This window comes from Rhea americana, unplaced genomic scaffold (genome assembly GCF_003343005.1).
Source record: "Rhea americana isolate MKP2758 unplaced genomic scaffold, rheAme1 scaffold_73, whole genome shotgun sequence".
Taxonomy (NCBI): domain Eukaryota; kingdom Metazoa; phylum Chordata; class Aves; order Rheiformes; family Rheidae; genus Rhea; species Rhea americana.
Genome location: NW_028186901.1, coordinates 605,982 through 625,749, shown reverse-complemented (window position 1 = coordinate 625,749; position 19,768 = coordinate 605,982). Strand labels below are relative to the sequence as shown.

The 19,768-nt window shown below is 41.1% G+C and overlaps 1 protein-coding gene across 1 annotated transcript in view; it reads left to right on the top strand.

The window, feature by feature from the left end:
- The window catches only part of CELF4 (CUGBP Elav-like family member 4), a 710,880-nt gene that overhangs the window by 601,909 nt on the left and 89,203 nt on the right, over nucleotides 1-19,768 (top strand). The window contains exons 4-5 of the mRNA XM_085321945.1: nucleotides 1,951-2,079; nucleotides 7,258-7,337. Of these exons, the coding sequence (XP_085178071.1) occupies nucleotides 1,951-2,079; nucleotides 7,258-7,337 (209 nt within the window). The remainder of the gene's footprint in view (nucleotides 1-1,950; nucleotides 2,080-7,257; nucleotides 7,338-19,768) is intronic.

Genomic DNA, 19,768 nt, shown 5'->3' with positions numbered 1-19,768 from the left:
AATCCTGTGGGGATTATACAGGTTCCCCAGATGCAATTCTTGGGGTTCAGAGTCACTTCACTGAGCTTAATTGCCCATGTCATTTTTATTTCCCRAACGTATCCATCCAGAAAATGAGGCTTTGAGGTGCCCAAAGCTGCTTCTCTTGAGGTGGGAACAACCTATGCAGGGTTAGCAAGGGCTTCATGCATCATTGAAGCCTGACCTCTGTTTTGCCAGCAAAGGCCTCAGAGAGACCCTTTATTAACTAATCAGTTCCTCATAATTTAGGCAGATTTCTTGCTTTCAGCTTGTCTATTGGAAGACAATCCCATGGTTTCTCTCGAGGTGCTTAAAAGTCTTCTTTGGGTCCTTGTTTTTTTTCTCCCCTATTAGAAATGTGTATGTAGCCTCAACCCATTTTTTYCCTATCATTTCAGCAGCCTAACTGAAGGGAACATAACTCTCTGTTTTCTAGGGGCAATACACTTCTAGTTCATATGCGTAACTCCCCTGCAGGACTGAAAGCTCCTAATATCCTCACTGGTTACCCAMTACCTGAAAAATTATCCTCATCCAAGGCTATAAAGCAACACGCCAATTTGCAGATGCATCTTGGAGAGGGGAATTTTGATCAAACACTGGTTGAAGCAGAACAGATTGCCTACACCAACAATTTCTCAGCGAACAAAACTGACATAAATCACCCAATTAGTCAACCAGAAAAGGGTTGTTGCAAACCAGTGTTTTGTTCAGATTTAGGTTCATGTGCATTAAAAAATAAATAAATAAAAAAAAATCAAAGTATTTCTTTATTTATTTATTTACATGTATTTATTCAAATTGGTTACATCTGCTCTGTAAACTGCTCTGAAAAAAACTCTTGGTTCACACATTTACATAGTGTTTAATGAATGATAAATAAGACATTTATGAATCATGTGCAAATGGCCTGTTTACATACACGATGTAAACTATGTACTTTTTTTTTCCTTATTTAATGGTGTATAGTACTAGTCATGATGCTTTTAACATAAACCTGATCTAGAAGCAACAYTCAGGGCCCTCAGATCTTTATACCAACTCAGTGGTCATCAATTTACTCTGTTTTCACCAACAKTTTTTAAAGGTGTTTCTTTCCTTCAGCTTCTGGACTGGAGATCTCCATACTTGGTTTAAGTCCAAGTATAAACAGCCTTMTTTATTCAAAATACAATTATCTTCCTGCAGACCACATTCTGCTTTCACATGAAWTAGCAACTACTTGAGCTATCTCAGAGACTAGTGTTCATATAAGTTAACTTTCTSGTTTAAAAAACAATATATGTTTCAAAAACTTCCGGCTTATGTCAAATGAGCATTAAATACATATATAAAAAAATGCATMCAAATTTGTAGGTACGTCTCTGTGAGTGGGTATGAATGACAGCTCCCCATTTAAAGGCTGTGACTTCTGTTAAATTTAATTCATTCCTGATTTAAAATAGCTTATGTTAAACATTTTTTCTGCAATTTTATACAGTACTGAAAAGGCTCCTAACAAATAGGAATAAAGTCCAATTGAAAAATAACATATGCCATCTTTATCTACATTGCTTCTGGATGGCAGTCTAAGCAATGCTGTTGTTTCTGCTCAATTTTCACAGTCAGCTTGCAGGAGCTGAAAGAGCTGATTTGGAAGACTCCAGATTTTCAGAAGCTGTTAAAATTTTTTAGTTGTCTATGAATTTTTGGAGCCTCCTCTCCTCTCCTTTCTTTTTTTTTTTTTTTTTTAATTCTCAAATTATTTTCAAGTACTCACTGAAAATCGGATGCTATTAAGGTATTTCAAGCCAGGTACCTGAAATGACTAGCAGCTTTTCAAACATGTCATCTCAATAAAATCACTGTTTCTTTTTTATGTGATACTGAGCCATCTTGGCTTTCGCATCCCTCCTGAAATATGGTAAGCATCTCTTTATTTTGTTCTAGAAGACAGAAAACTCTTTGTGGGTATGCTCAATAAGCAGCAGTCAGAAGATGACGTGCGCAGGCTATTCGAGGCATTTGGCAACATCGAGGAGTGCACAATCCTTCGGGGACCCGATGGCAACAGCAAAGGTAAGATGATGGCTTGTGACACATTGTGGCTTTAGCTTCAAGCTAGACCCAGACTTGGCATATATATTATTTCCCATTCACTAGGTGGCTTTYAGGACAACATCTCTTACATTAGGAAGGGTCAAATTTGCCAAGAGAGGCCATTTTTTTGCTGGTCACTCTCTACTTATGCAGGAGAACAGAGAGCTAACTGCAGTTAAAAACAGATGCCCCTGATGAGTTGTCTCTGCATGCAAACTAACCCCTGTTGCAGCTAGCTTGCAGGGCACATCCTCCCTTTGAACAYGTTTCAAGGCCTTCACATCCTTACAAGACTTGCTTTCCTCACCTGCCCTAGGAAAGTTGGGAGTTCTTTTCCCCAGGAAATAGGCTCATCCTTCCTTTAAGCAAAGTCACATCCTGACTCACCAATTCCTACCCCTACTCAGTTGGCACCTCATTAAGATGTTATTACTTGTCTCATGGTAATATCCAAGAGCTCCAACTTGCATAGGGAGAGACATCCCTTAGGGAAGAGGTTGTGCTCCGAAATAGCCTGAGTCTAGGTGGATAAGGCAGGTAAAGACAAAGGGAAAAACAGCAGCAAGAAAATGCCTCCCTGAGGCCGTATGGCAGGAGAGCCAGAYACAGACCTCTGCTGTCTCAGCTTACTTCTTACCCACTAGCCCCAGGTCTTCCCCTTCTTTAACTGGCCYTTGCATAGATATATACCAATCAGTTGTCACTATTGCAAGGGTACAGAGGCTGATTTAAACATTATGCTCATTGGGCATTTATTGTTTGAAATGTGTGAATGTTTAACTTTCAATCGTGGATGCCTTATCTCCTCCTGCCATTTTTTCTGACATTCCTTGTTACCTGGATAGCACATGGRATCCTTTTCTACAGCCTAAGTTTCTGAACGAGGTTGTTCTGTTGAATATCAGGGCCATTTTTTTTCCAGTCACTTTCTAGACAAAGTAACTTCAATTTGAATAGGAAGCCCTCTTCTCTTGACAGTATAATGCGTCCATTAAATATTGATCTGCGTATAATATATCATAAACTGTGCTGGAATATGCAGCACCAGGGAAGAGACCAGTCCTGCTGATACAGTTCATATCTCACTGGGTATTTTGACGTGTGACAAGATCAACCAGCAGATTTTTGCAACAGGAAGGAGGAAAAACCAAGCCACAGTGATACGCTGGAGAAAGATACTGCTGTTCCATAAAATCACTGCTGGCAGAAAGAGACTTCACACTGGCAATAAAGGGCAGCAGGGACCAGTTTGATGCAAGTCAGCAAAGCCCGATCTTCTTGATACAAATGCCTGAAAACAAACTGTGGGCACCCTCCTACTGTTTTTTAGCTGTGTTAGTTCTATGACACCAAAAAAGGTGGCTGCCCCACTGGAAGGTATAGGCTGAGTTGACCTAGAGGAACTTCAGCCATCATAATGATAGGCAATTAAATGCTCTATTCACTGAACAACTCAGTAAATTGGGGGAAATAAAAGAAAAAAAAAAGCCATATGTCCATCTGCCTCCACCTGGAATTGTACAGAATAAAATCTAATGACAAAGGAGTCAAACTGAGTAATAATAAAGGCAATAATGTCCGAGATCTGTAAGAAACTGGTACCAAAGGAGATCCAGCCTGCAGAGTTGTATTCATTCTTGCTCTCTCTCTCTCTCTCTCTCTCTCTCATTTTTTTCTTCAACAATTTCATTATAAGTCTGAATCTGAGTGGCAGCTCCATATTGCTAACCAGCTTAATTATTAGTGCTAGCGGGCTGCAGTCCTGGGCTTGCATTTCACTGAGCTGTTCAGGATCAATACTGAGCCTTGACAGAGTTAATATTACCAGCTTCCATTTGCTCGTGCTATTTACTGAGAATGTGAAGCTCCTAATTTACACACACACACACACACACATGCTCACAGAGCAGTCAATCCAAAAGAAAAGTTAAAAGTAGTGCCCTTGTCTTAAGAGACAGTCAGACAAGCAAGCCACAACACCCACAAAATTATTCCCAGTCTGTAATGTTTTCCATCTGCTAGAAACCAACATGACACATATCACTTGTGAGCTACTTATTTTGGGTAAGATCCAGAAGGCTTAARTTTCACCTATATTGAGATTTAGGCAGATTGTCTAAGTGTCAGATAGCAATAAGATTGCAAAGGCTTCAGTTCTACCCAATCTACTACCTGGAACTCCACCAGGTGYTATGGTGAGCCTCCAAGTCCTCCACCTATCTTGATGCAGGCACTGCTCCAAGGAGGTAGCTGCCAGTTTCACACCTAGACTTCACCATAGTCATAACCAGAAAGTGGCCTGGACCTTACCTGAAGCCATGGGTGATGTTCTGAGCCATGAGGCATACCCTTCACATGGCTACAGAAATACCTTCTGYACAGGGAACTCCAGGGCAGGCACAGAGTGGTTGGAGCATGCAATCAGGTAGAAGGAGAGCTGAATTTGGGGCATTTCTCTGCCTGAAGGGAAGTGTAGAGGCCACCTCTCGTGGGAGACAGAGGAGAGGAAGGAGCCTTCCTGCACCCCCTTCTCATAAAGCTCAGCCTCTGCAGCCAGGAGCACCAGAGTGTCAGGTGAGAGACCTGAACTGAGACTGGATCCAGCTTAGTGATACAGGAGGACCCAAGGAGTCTGTGTTGCTGCTCTCTGGACAGCCTGTTTTTATTTATTCAATTCAGCAATTTTCTGCCTCAGTAACTCAGAAAGTAAAGTTATCCCGCAGTGCCAGAAGTCCCACAAGAGACTTCTAACTCCAGAGAGGAGTCTAACACTCTCAGCAACGATAACCTTAGGCCCCAACTCTGCAATCGCCTCTGTTCTGCAGGAGACCTGACAAGACAGTTAGAGCAGCCTTTCTAGCTCTATAGTCCAGAAAGAAGGAAAGAAAAAACACTTGAGTACATGTAACTCCCTGTTCAGCACAAGTTATGTATCTCTCTGTGTGTCAAAATCCCTTTAAACTCTAGATCTGCTCCTATTAAATGGACAGAACTGTTTTAAGGAGAGTGATACGTCCCATGTCCTCAGCTCACGATCTTGGACTGCATTCTGATGACAGTGGGCAGAAAGAAGGTTACATACACATTTGTTGTTGTATACAAAAGTCATCCCACTGAACRCACAAATAAAAGGACTGAAGGGTTAGAGCCTCTGCTATTCTCTGGCCTCCATACACTGCTGAAAGCTGAATTTTCATTTGTCCYGTTACCACAAAATCTACCAGAGGCAGCAGAAGGGAGCAATGGACAAACCCTATTAGCATCTTTGACATTAAACTGGATAAATATCTCCTGTTCCCTTCATTACAGCCTTTACACAGCTCCACTGATCCAGCAGSTTCCACAGTACAGGGATGAATTTCACCTGAAGCAACTGAAGACTTCAATATGACAGCAAAACTGCAGCCAAAAATCCTGCTCTAAATGCAACGGGTGACTGGAGCTAGAAAGCTTTTGTGTACTTGCTAATCAGTATCTTCTTTTTAGAGGCAGAAAGTACAAAAGAATCTCTGCAAATAATTAAACACCCTAATTCTGGATTATCTCTGATTAATGAAGAGGAAGGCGCAGTATCTCAGGAGTCCTGGAAAGCTGGGCTGCGATTATGTCATAATTGATCCCTATTGTTTCCAGCTGAAGTTTATCTATCTCATTTTCTTGTGATTGTCTCCTCTCAGCTCCTTATAAATTAGACCCAACTATTAGCAGCAATCATTATGCTTTTCCTGAAATACAGTCTGAGCAGAGTGGGGAGGGGCAATGCAAAGCAAAGAGCTCCTAATTGTAAGTTAATTTCATATATATATATTATTTTAGAAGAGGCTGCTATTGCTTTCTTCAGTTGCTGCTTTTCTCTGTCTGCTGTTGTGGTTTGGGTGACCTTTAAGGCTTATTCTTCACATTTGCAATTGAGATATTCTGATGTTGTCATTTTTGCCCTGAACCATAATGATCTTTGGGGATGTACTGGCCCCTTCTGAAGAGGCAGCAAAGGAAATAAAGGAGAGCTGGCCWATTGCAGGGACTGAGATCCCCTGTCCAGTGGTCTGCATCCCTTTAGGGAAATGGTTTGGACTCTACAAACTTCTAAAAGCTCAAAAGTCTTTAGTAGTAATAGAAGGAAATAGAAGCTAAAACTTCTCAGATCTTTCTAGTCTGTTCCAAAAACCACCTTAGCACATGGAAATTACTCTGACTCTCTCTGAGTCAGTTTGCTTATAGCTAAGAGTGTTACCAGTACTTTGTTCTACTCTAGTGGTGCATATAACTCTTCAAAGTGTTGATCATTTCTCTGTACTTTAGCACATATTCATAAATGCACCTTCCTGCCCTAAACCATTATGCAAGAGTCCAGAAAATGTGAGATTTGTCATGTGACAAGGCAGACCAGAGAAGCGCTGCCTGCATTCCTCTAACATCCAGAAGAAGCCACCCATGCAGGCACTGGCTCTGCAGCTCATACCGTACCATTAGCTGTGGAAGAGTAAGGTTCAGACTTTAGTGGTGGCCAAGATGGCAGTTGTCGCATGCAGGTCACTCCCATCTTCATCGGAAACTATTTCATGCTTTGTCAGACTAAAGCCATTTCAGGACAAGACAAGCTCTGAGCAGTCTGTAACGGAGCTTTACCAGATGGTGGTAAGCTACAGGTACCGTGTGTGTTGGAGTAGGCTAAATCCCTTCTGTAAAGCTGGCCTATGGTTGCTTGTAATAAATACATGCTGCTTTCTGATAGCTGTTTAACACCATTCTTTGCTTTTTCTCATAACAAAAGAGGGAGAGGCATTCAGTAAAATATCCAGGAAGCAAGTCTAACAGAAATAAAAGTGAATTCATTTTCCCACAATAAAATATAAAATTGTGCAACTCTGGCATGGGAAGCTGTATAGATAAATGTAAGCAAGAGGCACCCGCTAAGTTCATTCAGGGTGGGTCCATGATTCCCCTTCGTATGCAGTGTGGGACTTCTGAGTGCCACTTTGCCTCAAGAGGWCCTTGCGCTGCTGATGGCTAGATGTTGGGAAGGGATGACCGGGAACACATTTGCTTGTTATACTTTCTCCACTAGCTTCATTACTGACCAGTTCTCTGAGCAGCATACTCTGCTAGATGGGCTTTTCTTGGTATCCATACAACATTTTTTATGCTCTTTTTCAGGGTGTGCATTTGTGAAATACTCTTCACATGCAGAGGCCCAAGCAGCCATCAATGCCTTGCATGGCAGCCAGACAATGCCGGTGAGTAGCTCTATTATATGGGGAAAAGTAGCCAGCGAATTGGTCCAGGCTTTGCTGCCCTGTGGCCTTTCTGAGGAGAAAGAATGATTTATTTCTTGTCTGCAGCTCATCTTCTAGGAAAGATGAATAACAGCTCAGGCATGCAGGGCCTTGGGTGCGTTTGGGTAGTCAGTGGAAAGGCCAGGATGACATTGTSAKWKYRYRMWMTSACAATGTCAGGGGGTGCTGTGTCCTGTYGCCAGCCATTTTGATGACCTGAAAAAAAGACATATGATTTGCAGGTGCCAGAAACATTGGGTCAAGCTCACCATGACTGTAACTTTTTAAGTTTCAGTGGGTTGAATCRAGCAGAAACTTGAATCTAATGGCTTGTTTGTTTTCTCCCCCCAAAGGGTCACTACCTCTGGGTGAACAATAAAGGACTTTTTGTCAGTATTCAGCAGAGAGCAGTGTACATGCATAATGGCATTAGAATTTACAGACAAATCACACAGTGATGGGTAATTTACACCACTCCCCCGCTATGGCAGAAGTGCCTACTGAGGCCTAAACGCTRTCCCCTACATTCAACTTTTGAAAGATAGTCAAACCAGCTACTGAATCTTGCAGGAAACCTTTGAGGGATCATTCTGCTTTGACTAATGACTAGTAAGGAGTTTCCAGCCTGATAGTTCAGAGAAGTAGAAAGAAAATGGAAATATATTTTCTCTGCAAAAAGGTATTTCTACACCATCACACAGACCAACAGCAATGTAAGGCATTCTAGTGTCAGCAAGAAAAGACAATCTGGTCCAATGTTTTAGTTTATCAATCATCAATAGTATATTATTTTTATTAATAATTATTCAGAAACTTGTTGACAATGTGGAAAGTACACAGGAAAGCTSAAATTTAAGATTGCAAAATATCCTTTTCAGTGAGAATCTCGAGTCTGAATTTATGAATTTATCCAAAGCAGTTTAACACGTGACTGGCAGTTTGTCTCTACATCTTTGCAGGGAGGAAAGAGGAAAGTTCTTTACAGAGAGGAGAAGCATTTCTGATAGTAGCAAATTAGAAAGATGTCATTCTTCTGAATCTAGACAAAAAAAGAAAAAAGCATGTAACAGTGTTAAAAACAACCTCCTCACAGAGGGGTTTTCAGTTTTTTGAAGTTCCACAATCAAGACTGGGAATCTCCTCCTAAAAGATTCAACTGGATATTGGGCTTGATGCTGATATCTCATAGTGAAATACTGTCACCTGTTTAAGGCAAGATGTCCAAAGAGGTGCTTTTAATGACTTTCTCTGAATCCTTGGTGCAAAGTGATATTGCTGGTGTCAGCTTAGAAGCACTTGCAGTTCCACAGAGTACAATACTGCAAAGAGGTGTAATAAAAAGTCAGTGCTTGTCCCCCCAAAAACATACAACTCAGGTAATGGCAGAGGTGAAGGGAAGACTGGGGAGAAAAACAAAACCCAAGGGATGTTAAAGATTTTGGCTAATTCTAATATGCACACAATATCCATTCCCTTCTCCAGCCATTATCCTTCCTGTTTTCAGTGCTCTTTGGTGATGGGGTGGGGGKTAGGGGGAATCTCTTGACTACTTTGGAGCAGATTTCTGTTCCATCCTACTGAAGGCGACTGAGCTCAGGATGTGTGCGTCAATGCAGAATTTGTCCATTTCATCAACTAATTTCTTATGTAGCCATTTTTCCTGTTGACTTATGTAGTTCAAATACCTTTTATAGAAAGGTTCTTGAATAATCAAATCTGGGCACTGAAAAGGCATCACAATTTGACCTTTATTTTACATACATCTCAAACTCACAATCGAAGTTTCCATGCTTTGACAAGTTTCCATGAATTGGCCAAACCTCAGTTAACTGTCCMTGTGCATACTCTAAGTTCACAGAAAATGCGAGGAGAAATTTTTAGTTTAATCCTCTTCATTGTGAGCTTAGTTATGTTACATTGCCTCGTATCACCCATGAGCCAGCAGCAGGCATGCAGGCAGTTGCTATGGCTCAGCTAACAAGCTAAGACCTGTCGAGCAACTATCACTTGATTAAGACAATATGTGCACATTGCTTTCCTCCCACAGGGCCTCAAAATGCTTTAGACACTTTGAAAGAGATGGGCCAAATCCTACAAATGATCTCTTTCCCCATTTTCTTTTATGGAGCTGCAGGGTGCTCAGCTTCTTTCAGGGTTTGGATGTTCACAGAGAAATGCAGCCACCTCGTGGTGAGACAGCGATGTAGCCCTCGTCCTTGGAAAGGAGGGGTGCACTGCTGCCATCTTCTTTCAGACACCCTCCCATTTCTCTAACCATTAGGACTGGCCTGATTTGTCCGGCTGCGATGCCAGCTCAAAATTGTTCCTGTGGTTCAGCCAATTTAAATGTCTCTTGCCTTGTCCTCATGTACTACCAATGGGGCATCCATCATCATTCTTGTCAGGTCTCGAGCCGTTCGTTCCTGCAGCAGACTCCTGTTTCTCCACAGCTGTCAGGATTATTGCTCTACTGTGACTTCCTGTTCACACAACATATGTTGCCTAATAGTTTCAAAAGGCAACTTTTTTTTATGAAAGTTTCTTATTTATTTATTTTTTTAACCTTTCCTTGGACAGGTGCCTGTCATSCATCACAAACCCACTTCTCCATATGAGGCGCTCATTTATTCTGGGGCCCCACCTCCACTGCARACCAAGCAAGTCTGAAAGTGCTAAATTTTCACACAAAGCAATTATTTTGAGTAATAACTTTCCCCAAATCTCTGACTTCTCAGCAGGCTAGAAGTTCTTTCTGCATTGAGCTACCAAGAATACCTTCTTTCGTCCCTTTAAACCATATTACCTATCAACTTCATGTCTGCCTTCATAGGAGGGGGTGTCAACATTTTTGTGTACTCATCTACTCTTGCTTGTATTTATAATATATTAATAATGATCACCTCAGCTTTGATGACTTTGTCCTCTCCTGTCTCTTCTCCACACATATGGAGGCATAAATGGGTCTCTTTTACTTGGTTCTCTTCCCTTCTCTCTACAAGCCTTGTCCCTACCAGTCTTATCCATGAACACATATTCAGCTACTATTTCTGTAGTGACAATTTGCAGATCTAATTTCTCCAGGACTGACTCCTGTCGAAACTAAAATCTTGGCCTGTTTTCCCAACATCTTCTAGTGGAWGTCTAGCTGTCAGATCAAGCTCAATATGAATAAAACAGAGTTCTTAGACTTTTCCTCCCAAACACTGTCTCTCCTCTCCTCTGCCTCCATTCTCAATCACTGTGGACAATGTTATCATCCTACCTGTCAGTCATGTTCCTACCTAGGCATCATCTTCAGCTCATTTTTCTCTTTCTCTCCATGTCTTCACATCCGGGTGACAGCCGAATTTGAAAAGTCTTTCTGCGCAACACATCTAAGATATGGCCTTGTCCATCCACCCACACAGAATAAAGTCTCCTCTGCGCTCTCATTACTTCATACCTAAATCACAGCAGCCTTAATCCTACCCAGACAGAACTCAGGGTCAAAAATATGCTACCGTTGCATCTCTTTTTGACTAACTTACTCACCAGGCCACCTCAAAATTTCTTCTCATGAATATATTCCTGGGAGAGGTAAAATGGTGCTATCGCACCTATTTTGCATATAGGGAAATAAGGTGAGAAACGGTGTTTGAGTCATTTGATTTAATGGTCTAAAGATTTATAATCTGTTGCAAATGTTCTTCCATAAACGAAGCAGAAAGAGATACACTTCTAAAGAGCTATACATTCTTCCTCTTTTATATCTATGTTAGGATGGTATGAATCACCTTTAAGACATGCCTGTCTCTTTCATTAATTATAATGGAAATTTCAATAACAGCAATAGACTGAATACCTGAGGTGAAACTTGCCTCACTTAACTTGAGATRTCTCAAAGTTTAGGAACTATGTCTGCACTTGTCATCTAAATACATGTTTCTTGATTATAATCAAGAGAGAGACATAGATACCTCTGGAGGTATTTTGTTTTAGAAAAACAGATTTTGAAACCTTTCAATGCAAGACCCAAATACAAGTGTTCTTTTTTAGCTAATTCTAGGTATTGCATTCCTATGGTCTGTGAGATTCAAAATAGTGTTTAGTTACTGGAAGTATAGCTCAGAAAGACAGAGGACCCTCACTGCTTAAAAACAAAACAAAGGCAAAAAGCATTTGCTTCCTGCCTGAGAATCTACAATTGCCTTTGCTTCCTTGAGGTCCCTCTGCTGTACATGTAATTGACACAACACTCTTGCTCAAGCTAAAGATCTAGAGTAAGTTCCAACTAACATGAGCCTCCTGGAAGTCGGATATTTAGGCTATTCGTTTGGCCTCTCTTCAGGTGGTTATTCACCTCGTGTACGTTGGATGTTTACTTTAAGTTTGCCTGGTCATCCTCAGGGGCATCCACCTCCCTCACTGACCACTGAAGGAGCAGAGGCAAACAGCTTGGAGCTGACCTGACTTCRCACCCTATTCTGGGTATCTGCTGCCCAAATAAAATGACTCAGGATTTGAAGTTAGGCATGCTGGCATATGAAACCTCTAATATACCTCATCTAGTAGGTGTACTTCGAATGTACCCTGCACCAACAGTCAGCACTATGTTCATTCCATTTCTCTCTTTTTTTAATGAACATCAAGGCCTTTAAGACCTCTAGAATCCTGTAATCTAACCCATTACATAGGCTAAGTAATCTTYTGTTTTGTTCTAGAAATCTCTACATCATTTTGGTCAAACTACAGCATTTCTTCTGCATCAGTGCAATAACATCCCAAGACTGTTTATTCGTAGCTGAAAATTTTCTTTTAAAATTACTTTTCTGATGGAATCTCTGGTTTTGTGAAAAGAAAGGAAAATGTGAGATTTGGATACAAGTACTGAACAGATGTCTACTGTTCAGAGAAAAATAAAACTTAGATGAACTTCAAAAAAAAGAAAAAGATACTACAGCCCAAAACTTTGTTATCTTGGGGGCTTCCATTTAAGCAAATTCAACAGGAAATATCACATTTTCTGTGCAGCTCTTATCAACCTAAATGACAACAACAACTTTATGTCACTGCTCAGGATATAGTATGTATCAGGAAGCTATCACAWTTTTTTTTTCTTAGACCAGTTGGTTCTCTTTAACAAGTGCACTTATCTAATTGTTGTTATTGAACAAAATATGACAACACCACAAAAAATGTTAAGTCTCACCCTCTATCCACCATGTTTCTTGAAATCCAGTCATAGCACTGAAATTCCCAACTAAATRTGATTGATTTTTAGACAAAGAGATTCTTTTCTTGCCTGTATTCGATGTGCGAGCTGTTGTTTCATACTGTAAGAGATTTTTGTTGTTCATTACACTGGAGGAATCTCTTACCTATTTAGTTCACCAAATGAAAACGACTTAATGTAAGACTATTAGAAATCACCCCTGAGAAGCAACTGTCATTATCATTATGTGCAGCAGCCCCCTTTCAAACTCATGGCAAATGGGACACCAACTTGTATCTTCCTGGCTCTGGATGCTCAGGCACCCCATCAAGCAAACCAACCCTGGCTTACATTTATGACTGCTATTATTGCTGTGCAGTGCAGTTAAGACTTTGCAAAGCACCGTGAAGTTGACTTCAGACACAGACCCATTATGGAAAGTGGTTGAGCAGCTGTTCTCACCCCTTGTCAACACAGCAGAGGAATATTTAGGCGAATTAGGAATGGAAGGGAAAGCAGTGAGAGTCGGCAGAAGGAGCTCTGAGCAGGTGGAAGAAAGACAGAAAATAGGCCTTTGTGGCATGATGAAGTTGTAGCCCAGGCACCTCGCTTGCAGAGCGGTGGGGAAGCAGTTTTTATTATGCATGCATGCTGGCACCAAAGTGCTGAGCCGACAGAAACTCTCTGGGAGGAGTGGCGTGGTGGCTTCKGTGAGTGGGGGGCCACAATGCCATAGATCAGTTGAGGTATTTTTAACAATTATTTTGATATAAACAGCTCTGAACTTGAGGAGCTCCATGTAAATGGGAAGCAGTGGGGCTTGTAATTAGATTTGTGTACACTTTCATAAATTGCTGGGAAACATCAAAGCCGTGATAGAAGGCTGTGGTGCACTTTATTTCCTTCTTCTGTTCTTCTGTTAATTGAATGGTTGATGTGTGGATAGGAAGTGTTGGCTTCGCAGAGTACTATTTACAGACCCGCTGACAGCTGCACTGTGAAAATTAACAGGAACAGAGCAGCCTCTGTCACAGCTCTTCCCATGGGGGACTTGCTTCAAATTGGATCACTTCTTTCATAGGAGAAACTTTCCTCATCTCTCCTCCTTTTTACACACAAACATACACATGCATCCAGCTACACACCACTCTTCTGTCTTTGGGCCCATGGTAGCCTTTACTGCTTGGGAGGAGGGTCTGCCATTTCAACAAAGTTGGGAGAGTTTGACTGTAGTTCAAAATTTGTAGCATATTCCTCTATCAACAGGGCACATCTTCAGGAGGTCAACCAAATTAGTCACATGAGTAAATTTGGGAGCTTGGTGTGTGGAGCCACAGCTCGTTTGTCACCTAAACAGGAAGAAGCTTCACCCTGTTAGTATTCTAGTTGATTTCCTCTCAGTAACAACTCCTTTGTGATTTCTACCAACTATTATTGTTGGAAAAGTTGTTGTCATTAGCCTAAGATAGAATTGGTTTGTGCTAAGACCACATGAAGCTGTTAAAGGAAAGTTCCCACACTCGGTAGCTTACTAAGGCCAGGGCTTACCTGGCAGAATTACATCAAAGTTTAACTCAAAGTATTAAACTTTAGGGTCCTCTCTAAGTTGTCATCTACACTTCTATTGCACTTGATGAGGAGAGACTATGCCCTTTAGKCCCCTTGAGTAGCTTATGGTTTAAAATAGACACCAAAACTGTCTAGAATACACTCCATACTGCAATTAGGTCAGCTGAACTCCCCTCTAAGAGAAAGGGCACAGGAGATAAGTAAAGGAAGCAACAAGAGAATACAGTGTTTGGGAGTGAACTGGTCTCATTCACAATTAATAAGCATATTCAGCCAGATAGTAGCCAAAGTCGCAGCAATTCTTGTTCCTGGTCCCAGTGCAGAAGTAATAACCGGGGAAAACTTGAGTATCTAAATCTTAATATTTAGTTAAATCTGGAAAGTATGGCATTAAGAAGGCCAAACTTGAAGCCATCAGTCTACTACCTCACTTCCCTGTAGTATCTTCAAAATATCCAGGTAACATAAACAGAACCTTAGACAATCCCATAAACAAATAGATAACAATTAAACAGATCGTGATTCAGAGTATCAATTAACCAGCAAAATTTACTCTCATTTAGATTCCAGCAGGGCATCAAGTCCTCAGTTAATAAAACCCCCTTGTGCTAGCCAGCACACAGACAGAGAATCACTGACCCCCTCAGGCTGTCAGGTTAAATAGAAAATGGAAAAGTCATTAGCTATGTTTTACATGAATACAAGAAGATAAAGATGGGATTTTCAAAGGTAATTCCCAACGAAAGTCATTGAGAATCCAGCATTTTAGTGCCCTCTGTGCCTCGCAGCTGAATCTACCTTAAAGTTACTTGCCAAAGGTCACAAAGTCTGAGGCAGAGTGGRATATTGTCAACATGAGTCCATCTCCCCAGATTCACAGAAGGTTGAGGCCTGATTTTACACTGTTGATTTGGAGGAGCTGATGAAAGAAAATGGAAATGCTGGGTGAGACACATTTTTTCTTTTTACTGTTGATGTACAGCTCTGTAAAGAAAATACTCCATGCAATATGCTTAACAGACTGCCTTGCTAAACTCAAGGCCAGATGCAACACACCCATTCTTTCAATTAAAAAATAATAATGCTTTAAGAAACTGTTCATAACTCACCAGCAGTATATTCAGCTCTCCCTTCTGTAATGAATGATTTTTTTTCTGAATATGCCACCTAAACACCATTTATAAAGTGACCCATTGTCCTTTGGGATGAAAGAAGCACATATAATACCTGCTTATAATACCTGGATGTTAATTTGCAGGCACTTGTTCCATCAAAATCCAATGGCTCTTGATAGCTCAGGCTCACTTTTCCTCAAGGCAGTGACTTTTGGCCAGAGATGGGCTGAGGTTCGTGGACTTTCCCACCCCACCACTGCCACCATGACAACTGATTTTGTGTCCTTTGGGCCAGCAGCATCCTAGTATTACCATAATTTCCCTTAATTCCTTCAATATAAAATAAAATCATAAGACCATGTTCCCTCCCTTCCCCCTTGTTCCATAAATGAACTAATAAATCACATGTTTCTAGGTCCCAGAATAGAAAGCCAGGCAGCCCAGCTGCCTGACAGGGAGTATGAATCATACCGGCGCTGGAGATGGCCTTTTGGGGCCGGAGTACTCATCAGAGCTGCTTTTCTTCTCTAGTCACATCTCCGTAGCCATGCAGGCATCTGGCAGGACAGCTAAGAGGCCTGTGAGACGTGACAGGCTTCGCTTGCTGTCTTCCCTGCGCTTTCTCGCTCTTTCTTCTCTCCAAACCATTTTGTGCCACCGAATTCATTACCTCCAAATGGGATAAGAGTGATAACTGCTTGTGAGCCRCACAGCCTCGATGTAGACAAAAGGAGCTAATTGGCACCATAATGYCTCTTTACGGGTCCAAAGGGAGTTGGGAACTAAATCAACATCCATGGAGGCAGCCGGGGGGGAAGCAGGAGCGAAGGCGGGAGAGAGGCAGTGCCGCGGCTGAGCGCTGTCAAAGTCCCAGCACCGACAGCAGCCGCTGCGAGGCTCGCTGCGCTCAACACCTGTCTCGATTGGATGAAATTAGGACCTGGTGAGGCTAAAATAATTCGCAAGCTCTGACCTTTCTTGGAGATCAGATCTAAAAAACCTGCAGTCCAGGAGATATAAAATGTTCCCTGCCCCAAAGGGGTATTTCCAGCCTTCTGGAGGGAATTCCACTGGGGAACATCAAATCCCTCAGTGCTCTTCCCATTGCGGGGACAGTGGGGAAATTAAGATGTCAGTATTAGCGCTTTATCATTCTGCTTGCTTTAGGGTTTTTTTTCTTCCTTCCTTCTTCTTATTCTTCTCTCTTTTGCTCCAAACCTCATTTAAATCAGTGGGACCATTTATTTGATTTAAGTGGTCTCTGGAACAATATTAAATCACTCTAGATGCTTCTACTAGTTTAAGTGAGTTTTCTACTTGTTTTAGTCCACTCCTTCCCAGCCCTGCTCAGATGTTCAATCTAGAATGACAGCAGATTCTTGTAAGCAAGGCAGAAATATCTTGGTAATGGGTAGACTACTACCCTTTTCCAAAACTCAATCAATATTAAATGATTCAGTAGGTATTAACCAAATGGGTTATTCAAAGATCAAAATTAATTTTTTACAGGGCAAAGATGTGTTTGGATTGAAACAATAACTTTCAAATGAGATCATAAATCAAAAGTACGCACAAATTCACAGTTGTGAAGCATTCCATCAGACATCAGTGGCTTTGCCTCTAATTACTCCTGGCAAGTACAATCAGGTAGGGCAAGCTGCTTCATTTCCCATCCTAAAGGTCTGTATGGTACTCACAGGGAATAGTGCCTGCCAAATCTCACCCAGCAAGGATGCATTTCAGTCTCAGTGAAGTGAAAGCCAATGAGGCTGGATTCTTCAGCATAAATCAACTTCTTGTTCCATTGAAACCAACAGAGCTACACTGACTTTAATCATCTCGTAGCTTCAGGTGACCACCAGCACTCCATGCTTCTTTGTCACCATCCTAAAACAGGGCCAATACCTTCCTGTAAGAAGACTTGCATTGTTAATTAATGATTCAGTTTGAATTAATGATTCAGAATTAATGATTCATCTTCACTTTAAATATGCTGCAAAATTACAAGTACTTACTTTCCCAGTCAAGAAACATGCTTTAAACTGTGATAATGCAAAGTGATATGGCRTAACAGTGATCTAGGATGCCAAGTAGCGTCCAATGTGTTTGCAACTCATTGATGTTGCAATGTTCTTCTGACTATGCCACATGCACACTTTATATGTATTTCCTCAGTTTGCCAGCTCTTCCTCAACTTCAATTTCTTTCCATGTCATCTTAGACTGTTTATGTCCTCGTCCTCAGCTGCCAGGGAACARCAGGCTTCATGTGAGCAGAGTTCTGAAGCATTACGGGCTCCACACCTGGTTGTGATGCTGCCCTGCTGTGACAATAGACAATTCGCTTTATGGCCCTGGGGTTGTTTCACTTGTCTTATTTTCAGCCTTGCCTTTTTAGATCAGAGGAGAGGTACTATCCTTTTTGAGCTGTGATCACTTAGATACTACCAATCACCGAGCTCTGTTCTACAGCTACCAAGCACTTTCTCAACAGTAATAATAATTCTTTTTTTAAAATTACAAGCATTCGACATTTGTCACTGCAAGAGCATTTTTCAAGGAAAATGTGTTTTTACTAAAATCAGAAATAAATATATGTTTTCCACAAAATCTGTTACTCTTAGTGGGAGAGAGAAACCTACAAAATTTTCTTTTAAATTCTAGATTTAAAGTTTTTCTTGGAAAAAAAGTATTACTTATTGCTCTCATATTTTTAAACAGTGGAAAAGAACTTTAAACCTACTGAAATAAAAACACTTACCACTTTATAATGCATTAAGGAAAGCAAATGATTCTGTGAGGACTTTTATCACGCACAGACTGAGCTAAAAGATGCAGACCTGCTAGAGCAACTCGGCTTTGAAGCTTAGGTTGTTTGGATATCTGGCTTTGAATTGAGGGAGATACAAATACCTGGGCTATATATCGAGTTCTTTTTAATTAGAATTGGGTACAATGTCATCTGAAGTCAATGATTCTGTTGCCCTGTGGAAAGCAATAATTTTAGCTCAGAGAGACACCTGCTAAGTAGTGTATGGGCAAGTGAAAACTAAATCAAGCTTCCACTCCAAATAAATTACAGCTCTGGAGATCTGTGATGGGAAGTACCTGCAGCAACTCTCTTTTCTTAGACATTGCATGAAGAATCCCCTCTACCAAGGGAGAGGCGTTATCAAAGGCTCTGTCACTCCAGCCCTGGATGAATGCCTCCTTTCCCAACTCTGTCTCTGTCACTCTCGTCTCGAGTGTGTCTAAGCCAGCTCTCAGGACTGTGCAGTTGAAATCACTCCTAGTGACTGCCATCCTACTCATCTTTCAGATGAGACATGAAATTGAAGCCCTGAGTGCAGAAAAACATAACATATTTCACAAGAGGAGAGGGATGTTAGTCCTGGTCTTCTGGCCATCTTCCAGCATGGGTAATTACATTTCTACCTAGCTAAAATTCCCTCTGCGCTACAGTTTTAATTGAATAGTAGCTTCTTTTTCACTTGCCTAAAATCCCAAGTTGGGGTCATGCCCCCACAAGGTAATTCAGCAGCCCTCTTCTCAGTAAAGATACACAGGCTTTTCCAACAAAATCCAGTTTCATTTTCAAACTTGTGAGGCATCATATAAAATGCCCTGATCTGATGGGGTTGGAAAAAAAGAAATCCTCCTTTGGCTTTCATACCTAATGTCAAGGATCCTTGTGTAGAATTACTGCCCAACATGGCTTCTGAAGATCAGCATCCACTAGGCTCTGCTTTGCAGTTGCAAAGAGGATGCYCAGGCTACAATTTCAAACAAGAGCAACCCTCTTCACATGGTGACACTTACGCAGATAGTCTGTTTCCCAAATGGGAAGTATCCGGTAGGACCTGTTCATTTAGGCATCTCAGTTGGTATGCAAGGCTGACATTTTGAAAGGTCCTTGATGGAATTTACACATTCAGATTTCCTGTACTCTTTAAATAATAGAATGATTTAGGTTGTAAGGGATCTGAGAAGATCATTTGGCCCAACCCTTCATTCAAAGCTGGGCTATCTTTGACATTGCTCCAGTGACCAAAGTTTTTGATGTAAACATTTGTAAATTTAACAAGCATTTTAAAAGTAGTTTTGGCTCAGAACTTTTAAGTGGCTCCATTTCAGCTAAACAACTGATTGAAGTTCACCTGTATGAGAGACATTCCCCTACTCTTGCAAGAAAGTATTTAAATATATGCTTACCCCCAGTGGGACATCCATTAAGCTTACATATTTCTTAAACACAAGCTTAAGAACTATGGTGAATTAGGCCCAAACTCACCAGCTCTTCAGGAAAAWGATGTCTAAGCATTTGTAGAACTAGGTAACCTACTGAGTCGGAAGTGACTTATGGGACTGACAGAATAAGAAAATTCAGATATGAATTTTCTACAAGAAAATAATTTCACAAGATTTTTCCTATGAATATTGTTCTAGGGAGTAGCAGGTTTCCCTGATGCTGGGCAGTATTATTTGGTCTTCTCTAAAGCTTATGCTCTAATTTGTGTA